Source organism: Lathyrus oleraceus, chromosome 1 (assembly GCF_024323335.1).
Source record: "Lathyrus oleraceus cultivar Zhongwan6 chromosome 1, CAAS_Psat_ZW6_1.0, whole genome shotgun sequence".
Classification (NCBI taxonomy): domain Eukaryota; kingdom Viridiplantae; phylum Streptophyta; class Magnoliopsida; order Fabales; family Fabaceae; genus Lathyrus; species Lathyrus oleraceus.
Window position 1 is genome coordinate 149,052,009 of NC_066579.1, and position 11,699 is coordinate 149,063,707.

The window sequence follows — 11,699 nt, forward strand, 5'->3', positions numbered from 1 at the left end:
CATAGTGTAATAAAAAATACCACAATTGATAAACAATGATAACATAATAAGTCCCTTGAATAGATGGCCTCCAATGGCTTTAAATGCTCCAAAAATCACCACTTATGCTCTCTAATTCGTGCTTCAATCTCCAAAACGTGTCAGAATGCATCAGAAAAAGGCCCAGAAAAGTGAACATCACGTGTGTGATACCATGCATCGCGTGAAGGATGAAGTTTCTAATGCCTTATCGCGTGCGCGATACTGCGTGATTGTGTTTATGATTATTTCCGAAACTTCACTCTTTTTTACTTCTTTTTCACTCAAATTTTCACTAAGTCCACATTTTTCATACTTAGCTATTTTGCCCTCATTCTTTGGTCATTCTTCCTCATATTTGCTCTACTTTCACTTGTTTTTCTTCGATTATTCGACTAAATATATGCAATGACAGACTATCATCACAACCCAAAACTTGAATCGTTGTTTGTCCTCAAGTAACTCGCCTGCAATCGCACATTTCAACAGACAACAAGTCGCATAATAACAATTGAATATCACCAAATTAAATATTTATTTTACAACTTTTATTCGAAGAATTTGGAAAAATGTTCTCAACATTGACAAGTACACAACCTATCTCTCACCTCAGTATAACTCACTCAATGGATAGGGTGATCTCTCATTCAACATGCAAAATCAATCAAACTTAGCTTTATCATGTTTTAATAGAGTTCATCATAGAAATGACAACAGACATATTAAGGGACTTTGCAGGTTGTAACTTGGCATATGTTAGGGTAGGGTATTTTTTAGGAAAATAGGTTTAAACCTTTAGAGTTTGGTTCCTAGTTCTCCTTCTACCATCATACCTCTTTGTTAGTACTAAATATTTTTTATCCTTATTACAATATCACTCTTTTCTTTTTTTATTCATTTTTTTTGAAGAAGTGTCTTTTCCCACTTCTTTTTTCACAACAATTTTTGAAATTTTAGATCATATTCTCTAGTACCCCAACCCAAAACTTAAAACTTTGCTCACTTCCAAGAGCAACCCCAAACTTAATCTTTTTTATATACTTTAAGACTATACTTATACCTAACTCCAAAGAGAGGGTGAAAATAAACAATCTTTCAAGTAATATGTCTAAGAATTTTAGGCTACGTCGCCGAAAGAAAGGCTTAGGCTCAAATTATTTAGCAATGCATATACCTATTACTAAAGGGTGGTTTACAAAGGCTTAAAGTTATAAAAAAAAAAATCCTTAGTGTGTGTTGGTCAAACCACATAATTCAATCGGAAATAAATCAAACTAGATAAAAAATAATACATGGATACACTCATAAAGAATTAAAAGTGAACAATGGAAATATTTGGCTCAAACCTTACTAGATGAGGTATCTGTAGGTTGAGTACAAGTCCGTTGATTCTTTTCTAATCCTTTTCCTTCAAGTTACTAATTGCTATTGTGATGATCAAGTTTTTCTTGGATCACCTGTTCAATGCTAAAATGCTAAAATTGCAATCTGAAAGAAACATAAACTACCACAAACTTGTTTATTAAAGACAATTGAGATATCCATGGAAAGTTTATTCTTGAGTAGCTACTTCATCTTGGTATGGTCGTAAATAAAATAAAATAAATTATGCAGAACAAAAACTAATTAAAAATGATGGGTTGCCTCCCATCCAGCGCTTCTTTTCCGTCAATAGCTTGACGCTCAATGCTCAAAACATGTCAGGCCCATGGGATACCCTCACGCAGGTGAAAACTCTTTTTTTATCCTCTTTTGAACTTCACTACCTTTATCTTTCAATTTATAGTAAGTCTTTAGATCCTTCGCATATGGTGTCTATTGATATGAATGAAACACCACCTTCTCCTTGTTAAACTTCAAAATTAATTCACCTATCTCCACATCTATTTTTACCCTCCCGGTTGCCAAGAATGGGCGTCCTAGAATCACTGACCATTCCAAATCATTTTTCATGTCGAGCACCACATAGTCTGCAAGGAAGGTTAAACCATCAACATGAAATATATCTTGTACAATACCAAGCGGATGAGTCATAGATGAATCAGCCAAAGTGAGTGTCATGTTGCTCTGTATGATCTCTCATATCTCCAATTCCTTAAATTTTCTCACTGGCATGACATTGATGCCCAATAAAGTATGTGATATTATCATCCCCCCAATGGTGAAAGTGATGTTGAACTCCCCTGGATCCTTCATCTTTGATGGAACTTCCGACAGTTATGCCATCTCCTCTTTCTCTGTCATGTTAACCTATTCTTGAGTCAACTTTTTCTTTCCATCTTTCAGCAATACCTAAATAAACTTAGCAAACTTGAGAATTAATTCTAAAGTTTCATGAAAAGAGATACTTACCTGAAGTTGTCTTAACACTTCTTTAAATTTTTCAAACATTCCAGCATCATCCTCATGTACTAGTTTATTCTTAATGATGAGATATGGTGGTTTTATGTAATATGGTAAATATGGGTTCGGGTCATTTAAAATTTGATCCTTTGTTCTCTTTCAAGGAGAATTTTTATCAATGAAGTGATCAAGGGTGACTCCCATTTACTCTTCATCACCTTGATTCTCATTATCCTCCTTTTCAATTTCACCTTTCTTTTCCTCTATTTTATGCTCCTTAACTTTTTCAGCTTCCTCCTTTCTAGTAACACTCCAAACTCCGTTTCCATAACCTTGCATGTTTCACTCTTAGGATTATCCACGGTGTTCCCGGTGAATCCTCCACTTGATCTTGGTAAAGAGGATATTTGTTTGGATAATTGAACAATATGAGTCTCTAAATTTTTGATTGACACATCATGGTTTCTACTCAAAATTTCATGGTTCCTAGTTACTTGCTCAAAGCTATTTTGAGTAACTTTAATAAAATTCTGCAAAGTCTCTTCTATCTGTGTTGTCTTCCTTTGAAATGGAGCTTGTTGGCTTTGTTACATCCATTGGTTGGCATTTGAATTTTGATTATTGCTCCAACAGAAATTGGAGTGATCTTTCCAACCCAGATTGTATGTGTTAGAATACAGGTTGTTCTTTTGAAAACCTGCAAATTGGACTTCCTCACTTGTCTCTTCCAATGAACACCTTCCATTTGCGTGTTCACCTCCACATAAATCACACTTAAGTGCTTGTACCTGGCTCACGTTATCTCTACCTAAGTTGTTTTCAACTAGCTTTTTATTCAACAATTCACTTTGAGATAAAAGAGCAGTATAGGTATCAAGAGATAACACACCTTTAGGTGTGTCTATAGTATCAAGCTTTACCAACCTTTCACTTTTTGAACAGTATTCATTCATACACATATTCTCAATGAAGTCTTTTACTTATGGTTCGGTCATTTGGCGGATAGTACCTCCCGCGGAAGCATCAAATAATATGCGAGTTTGACTCTTAAGATCTTTGATGAAGGTTTGCATATGCTCCATATTATGCATATTATCATTTGGGCATCTGCACAACAAAAGCTTAAATCTTTCCCAAGCATCATAAAGTGACTCAATTTCATGCTGCTTAAAATTAACAATTTTTACTCGGCGCTTGGTAAACTGAGTACTAGTAAAAAATCTTTCAAGGAATATATCTTCTAATTCCTTGCAAGTCCAGATTGTTCCATTCGGAAGGTAAAGTAACCAATTTTTCTTCCTTTCAATCAATAAGAACACAAACAAACTTAATTTAACCTGGTCTTCAGTGACATCAATTGGTTTTCACATTGAAGTTGTTTCATAGAAGCGTGCAAGATGCGCCCATGGGTCTCTAATCGCGTTCCCGTCGAACGGATTTTCTCTTAAACCTGAAAGTACATAATTTTTTATATCGAAATTAGCAGGGTCTGCTGATATAAACCCCTAGAAACCTGTCCTTCATCAGTTCGTTTACAGTAGTCCCCCATAGTGAGGGGTTGTGCATCTGCCATGACTTCTTCTTCAGAGTCAGAAGAACTTGATAGTTTCTCTTTTTCTGGTATTCCTCCATTCGAAGCTACTTCTCTAACTGCTTTTTTGAGAGCGCATGTGATTCTTTCAGTTTTTGGATCCAATGAAATTAATAGTGATCTGGAACTGCGCATAAACAAACAGAAAAATACCTCATTAGCACTATAATAAACAAGAAACTAAAAAAAAAGACTAAAAATAAAATAAAAATTTCACAAACGTCGCATTGTTGAAAAATAAAAAATCAACAGTCTCCGACAACGACGCCAAAACTTGATGACTTCTCGGCAAGTGTACTGATAAAGTCAAAGTAATAAAAAATATTGAATCCACAGAGACTGCCTCCAAGCAAGACAAAATGTGCAATGTATAAAAAATAGTAAAGGGGGGGGGGGGGGGGGGAGGGTCGAGTTTCAGTGTGAAAAGTAAATAAACGAGAAAACAATATCACGAAAACGGTCAAGTTGTGTTTTAGAATCTCATATTCCTCTATTGTTGATGTTTGACTCCCTATATGAATTATATAATCATTACAACCTCAGGTGAATTAACAAAACCGTTATAGCCGATCCCTTTATGAAATAACTCCTAACAACTACTTGAAACTTTCTATTTAATCCGCCAGCGTAAGCAGGGTTAGACGATGTACAAAATGTTAATTTCCTATGCCACTACTCTGGGTCTCCTATCCCTATTCAACCAACATAAGTACAATAATTTTCCTAGGTCCAATACATAGACTAATGATCAGTATTCCCTATGTGCCCAAAATTATATTAAAATAGTATCTCACATAAAAAGCATTACGAACAAGAAGCAATTGAATAAGTTTATAGATCAACAGGTTCATACAGTGGTCAAATCAACATTGAATCCAACAATTGAGAAATAGGTTCATCATAACACAATCTAACCTAGAAGAATTTAGCTACTCATAGTGTAATTAAAAATACCATAATTGATAAACAATGATAACATAAGAAACCCCTTGAATAGATGACCTTCAATGGCTTCAAATGCTCTAAAAATCACCACATGTGCTCTCTAATTCGTGCTTCAATCTCCAATTTTCGTAACCCTTGTGGAAGTGCATAAATTTTCCTTTTAAAGGCGTCATAATGGAGCAGAACGCTTTAGAAAAAGGCCCAGAAAAGTGACCATCGCGCGTGATAATTTGCATCGCGCACACGATGCACCTTTTAATGCTCTATCGCGTGTGTGATGCTTCCTGATGGTGGATGTGATTATTTCTGAAGCTTCACTCTTTTTTGTTCATTTTTCAAACAAATTTTCACTAAGTCCACAATTTGCATACTTAGCTATTTTCCCCTCATTCTTTGGTCATTCTTCCTCATATTTGCTCTAATTTCACTTGTTTTATTCTGATTCTTCGACTAAATATATGCAATCTTAAAACACTTTGTCTTCTAACAAAGGCCTCATGCTTAATGGACTATGTAGTGTTATAATTTTAAAGGGCCTCGCTTAGGGCTATGCCTTTAGACGGCCCCATAAGAGAGGTATCACCTTACCCTAGGACTTTCCTATTGCCCGATAGTGGGAAACATGGGATAAGACGTTTGTGGGGTAGAGAGAAGTCAGAGTTAACAACTGACCCATGACTTCCTGGGAAATTGGATTCAACGATCCATCCTTTATTTAGTGGGTGGTAACCCTTCCCAAGACAATCCTAGGTCCTAGAGGCCTCTATAAATACATTTCTCATGCATGAGAATTAGAGATCATTCTTTACATCCCAAAAGAGCATGACACTTACTAAAGTTACAACACTATGACTGACTATAACCATATGATTGCTCTCAAACCTCGCATACCATCAGTAGAGCCTTTCACCTCACGTGAGAAAGACTCTTAAACTACCTCAAAACACCACCGTACATGGGTCTAACCGTCGTGGGAAGCCTCAACCATCATATCGTGTTATAAACCAACTAAAGTCTATGAGTCTCTCTTACCTTAAGGGGGGAATATGCACACTAATACTTTGTGACGAGTACAAAATATATGGCAAAAATCTATGATAAATTAACTATTAACAATGGAAGAGTTAATCTTTGTAAATTCAAAACGAGACCTTTAAATTCCATTTGATCAACTAATTAAACATTATAGGATTTCGATTCTTTAGAATAATCAGCAGAAAGACAAATTTACAAGACAAGATCTAACACACATACACTTAAAAAATAAATATCTATGAACAAGAAATAAACCTAACATCATGCAAACTAACTACTAAAAATCAATCAAACTATTATGTGAAATTTCATTTTATATATATATATATAGAGAGAGAGAGAGATTACTTTAGTGATTCGTCCACACGTCTACCTAATTCAATTTTCGATGATAAACCATTAGAAATTTGTTGTAGTCTTTCACTATGAATGATGTATCGTCCTTTTATACAAATGATGAGAAAAACAAAATGTTGAAATACTTATAAATAACCACTAAGCTAAATACACTAATTATTGATTCTTATTCAACTTCACATGGCTCACAAGGCTTCTAAAATCTCTAAGATCTACGATATTGAGTCGATTCCCCTTTAAATATCACAAGCACTCTAAGCCCGTGTGAATCATCATTCGATTATACTGGAATTTACTTTGTTCGAGTCCTTGACCCGATGACAAATGCTAGAAACTCCAAAATCTCTTTTAATATAACTTTTTTTTCTTCAATGGAAATCTCTCTTCAGAAATCCAAAATCTGATTTTCCGTCTTTAAAGCATTCACAAAATCATTAGTATCTCTAATAAATCACCTCACAACAAGAACTCACTCTCTATTGTAGAGTTGAAAAACACTCATATTCAACAATGGTGTTTGGTGTTTAAGGTAGAAGATGAAGTTTGAGAAAATCTCACACAAAATCAAAGTTTCATTCACGAAAAATGAATTTATACATGAATGATTAATTTTATAGTTCATATCATTGATTGAGAAAAGGAGAGAAAGAGTTTATATATATGTTAGAGATGTGATATAAAAAATAATGAAAAATGACTATTTGATTTGAGTCAAATGCACAAAATATGATTTAAGTCAAGAGATGAGAAATATGATTCAAGTAACAAAAATTGAAAATATTCACCATGTGATTCGAATCATATTCGAGTTAGGTGATTCGGATCACACCAAACCTTGATTTGAATCACATTTCCAACCTTGAATCCATTTTCAAAAATAAGTGTCCGTGATTCAAATGAGATTAAACCATGATTTGAATCATGTTTACCGAATTCAAAAGTGGAAAATCATGAAAGCTCTTGATTCTAAACAAATCTAATCATGGTTTAAACCATGTGGAATATTGATACTTGATTTGAATCACCCAACTTCTTGATTCGAGTCAGTGCGTTAACTTTAATCAAATGTCAACTTTATGCGTGAAAACAATTTTCAACCTAGAAGTGAGTGAGACTTATTGTGAGGGACTCAAATATATTAAAAACCATAATACAGCAAACATCAAAACAAATAAATTGATATTATTACCAACATAACAATTTCACAAAGGTCCTTACATTAAAACTGAAGAAAAGTCACAGGTCCTTATCCTTTCCAAACAATTCACTAAAACTCTGAACCACTTGAAGAAATAGAAAATGAGCAAGGGATCACCTTGCTTGAGTGCCCTTTGGATATTAGTCTCCTCATTGAGGCATTATTCACAAGATCGACAAGATTCCCATATAATACACAAGCATGCATCCCCACCTCAGTGCTTCCACAGACCTCCTTACCCGATTTTGTGGTCACCTTTAAGTTCTTTTAACTTCTCTTTGAGAACAAAATCTTTATGATCAAGTTAGTGATTATTGAACCTGATTGGTTCAATTATTTTTATACACTAATTTGGACAGCATTCATTGAACTAGTATATAATTATTTTGTCCATAGTGTCATATTTTTTCTTGCATGCAACATTCTTTTCAAAATCATATTCTCTGCAATCAAGAGATTCCACATTCACGTACGCATTCAAAATATCCATAGTCGATCGACCAAAATCAAATAATTTATAAAATTACAGATGATAATCGAAGCCTGGACTGTATGAATTTGTGCAGTAGGCTTTAATCAAGAAATTTTGTTCAGTTTGTTACACAAGTAGATTTTGTCTGTCTAGGCAACTGCAACAACATCTTCATCATCAAAACTCAGATTTAAAGTCTGTAACTTGAAGCCTAAACCTTGTATGGTTTCTACAATACCAGAAGCCACTCCTGTTGCTTGGATTGTTGTCTGCTTTTCCAACTGATCATAGTATAATAACCACAATAACACGTTAGCGTCTATAATCTAGTTTCATAAGGACGAAGCAAAATCATAGAAAATCGATGGTTTAGAGTTTCATTTTCATCCTATGGATAACAATAAGATTTTCTAACAAACGGCTATTGTATTGAAGAAGTTATGAAGTGTACCTCTAAAGTTGCGAGTCCCTCGAATACATTAATCTTCAAATTTTTAACACCCTCGATCTCCTATGAGAATACAACAAATATACATAATAGAGCATTGATCATAAGCAAGTGTTGGGATCACTAAGCCACACAATCCTCTAAGACAGTGATAACATGCAAAAACAAGTACAACGAACGAGTGACCAAGAAATTACTCAGAAAAGAACTAGAATTAAACGACAAAGTGAAGAAACAATGCCTAAGAAAGAGGTATTTGAAGCACGATTATATTCACACTAAGGGGAAGCAAAGATTAAGAAAGTTTATAGAGCTACCTCTAAAGCTTTGGTCAATGGTGGAACGGCTGTTTCCTTCAATGTTCCCTCTGCCTTTAAACACATGAAAACAAACAGTTAGTTTAGTTTCAAAGAGTAATACGTTGTAAATTCTAGGTGAAGAACCAGTTGCATAATCATTAAAAAATAAATAAATTACGAATCCATAGTCATTGATCCAAAGCACATTTACTAACCCATATGTGTTGGTCTGAATGGAGGAAGCTCAGATCCATTATGCATGTAATTTTAAGCTTGATTCTTAGATCTAAGTGTATAGATAATCTTAGAACTTTGGGTTGGTCCTAACACTATCCAACAAAAGCAGGGCTTATAAGGTAAGGATTGTCTCCCATTTATAAACACACTTTCAACAATATCTCATCTAACCTAGAAATCTCAACACACACGTCACGCCCAAGACTTGGCATCTGGAGCGTAACCCAAGTGGTTTAATACTGGGTGTCCTAATGGATTTTGAATAAACTCTAATATCATCTTAGAATTTGCGGTGCAACTAACTCAACCATTTAAAACAGGCTTGTAAGATGAGAGAAGTTTTTACTCCACTTATAAACATATTTTCAAATCACATCCAATCCAATGATAGATTCTCACAAGGAAAAACACTTTTAGGAAGGAAACTAGTGGGAGCATACTATCTATCTATCACCACAAAAAAATGTCTATTAAGTTGAGAATTACCCTGATTAGTGAGATATTAGGATTAATTTATTGAGTGAACTCTCAATTATGTATCTAAAATACTATGTAGCACCGACACCTCTGAAAAAAGACACGTCTGTGTCCGTGTCAGAAACTGGCACCGACACTCGTGATTACGTTTAATTTATTTATTCTTTCAAATTAGTATCGGTGTTGTCGGGTCAGTGTTGATGTAATGTTTAGGGTGTCCGTGCTTCATAGCTAAAATATATAAGGCAGGCCATTTACTCATGTATCATGTTAATATCAAGAAATATGAGAATTACACATACAGGTCCTTAAACATTCAACTCATCACTCAAATTAGTCTTCAAACATAATTCACTCTAAGGATAACTAGAACAATGAAATGCATACTTAAGGGACTTATGGGGGGTAATTTTCATCTTTATAAGACTAATATGATTCTCATTGTGAGATTTACCCTAATTTATTTGTCTAAGTTCAAGCTACATTCACAAACCCTACCACCCCCGCAAACTACAGTATTAAGAGTAATAATCAAAATTGTGAACAGTAAAGAAAGCCATAGCCTTCATCAATCTTACAAGTCATTGCATAAACACTAAAACTCCCCCCTCGTATCTTCAACAAGTAAAACCCAATTCATCACCATCCCAATTTCATGTAATGACCCACATGATTTACGAACCCCAATTGCAAGAGAAGATTTCAACTTTAGCCAAAATATTCAACAAATAACAAAAATTGGCCTTGGCCATTACAAAAAAAAAAATCAATTATTTTCACATATGCATTGCAAAAAATCAATTTTTTCCATATGGGAATTTCAGAAAGAGGTGTGCAATAGTCACTGATGTTGTACCTGAAAGAGCATTGTGAGGGTATCTGATGGTGAAATGGGAACAACGACTGGTTGTTGCTCCGAGGTTGATGATGGTTGTTGCTCCGAGGTTGATGATGGTTGTTGCTGTTGTTCAATCTCAGTAACATCTTGTTCTTGTTGTTGTTGGGTTTCATCTTCCACTGCCTTAACCACAAGTAAACAACGGTTCTTTTTTATTGACAGTGCCTTCAAACGAGGGTGGCATGGAAAAGTGCAAAATTGAAGGGATTGAGAAGAAGAGGAAGAAACGGGGAATGTAGAAGAAGAAAGACGGATTGAATGAAGAGATGAAGATGAAAATAGTGTGGCCATTTTTTGATTGAGATACAGTAGGAATTGGTTTGTGTTTGTGTTGGTATAGCTTTTGAAGAATTTGCCACTTGACACCCCTATCTATCTATCTAATCCAAAATCTCTCACAAAAATATGAAATTGTTATCTCACAAATTTGTACAGTCAGGTAGTTTTTTGGGCTTATTTTTTACAACTATTTAGGCCCAATAATATACATCAGCACATTTGTCTATTGTCTTTTGAATTGGAGGATTTCTTAATGCAACCCATAAGTTTCTTAGTCACCAAAAAAAAAAATGTAAATACTTTCCGATTTCGGAGATGCATCTCCGGACGCATCAAAAATTCAGTTAACGTTAAAATATTTCGGAGGTGCATCTTCGGAATATTTTGGAGGTTAAATTACATCAGACTATTCTCCTTCCTCATTTTTCATTTTACTCAAACTCAATTTCAAACTCAATTTTTTTCTCTACACCAAGTCAAAACTCAACCAACAAGGCTCAAGCGAACTTTATTCAACATCTCTGACATTAGAAACATCAATCTCTTGTAAGTTTTTTGAGTTTTTGATAATTTTTTAGTTTTTGTGTAAATGAGTAGAAATCGATGATTAAGGTTAAAAACAAGTAGAAATATCATTTTAGTTTAGACATAGTGTATTAGACGTTTGTTCGCTGAAAATATTGATCAAAGCATGTTTTTTTTATTGCATGGGGTACATTCACGCCATTGACACAACTTCTGAGTTGCAGTTTCCAGCATTTTAAGTTACCAGATTCCGAAGATGTGCCTCCAGAATTTTCTCAGTATTCGTTTTTTTTTCTTGCTTGTGGTGTTGTTTGCCTGTACTAATTCTTTGCTTTAATTTAACTTACAAACATAATTGTCGATAGACGTGATAGATTGAGGCATGTAGAGTCATCTACTTCTGGGGCTCGTGCTTCTCCTCATGCCACTCCATCTTCTTTTTCCCATAGGAGACATGATTCACCATTTGAGGCATCACTCCCTCCATCATCCCGCATACACTATGTTTCCCCTATTCAGGCACATGAGGTAGCTGATTCACTAGTACCACCTCATACTATAAATGTTTATAAGTTTG

At 34.7% G+C, this 11,699-nt stretch overlaps 1 protein-coding gene across 1 annotated transcript; it reads right to left on the minus strand.

Moving 5' to 3' along the window:
- Positions 1–7,926: 7,926 nt before the first annotated feature.
- Positions 7,927–10,712, minus strand: LOC127123122 (uncharacterized). The gene is made up of 4 exons (XM_051053380.1): positions 10,277–10,712; positions 8,725–8,778; positions 8,411–8,470; positions 7,927–8,240 (listed from the first exon to the last, which is right to left on the minus strand). Exons 1-4 carry the CDS (start codon positions 10,607–10,609, stop codon positions 8,109–8,111), a joined length of 579 nt encoding a protein of 192 aa, XP_050909337.1. The 5' UTR covers positions 10,610–10,712; the 3' UTR covers positions 7,927–8,108.
- Positions 10,713–11,699: the final 987 nt, after the last annotated feature.

Excerpts from the sequence above, each read along its gene's own strand:
- LOC127123122 (XM_051053380.1), bottom strand. The coding sequence starts at position 10,609 with ATGGCCACACTATTTTCATCTTCATCTCTTCATTCAATCCGTCTTTCT. Across the intron at positions 8,779-10,276 it reads CCCTCACAATGCTCTTTCAG|GCAGAGGGAACATTGAAGGA; the intron begins GTACAACATCAG and ends ATGTGTTTAAAG. Across the intron at positions 8,241-8,410 it reads AGGGACTCGCAACTTTAGAG|TTGGAAAAGCAGACAACAAT; the intron begins GTACACTTCATA and ends TACTATGATCAG.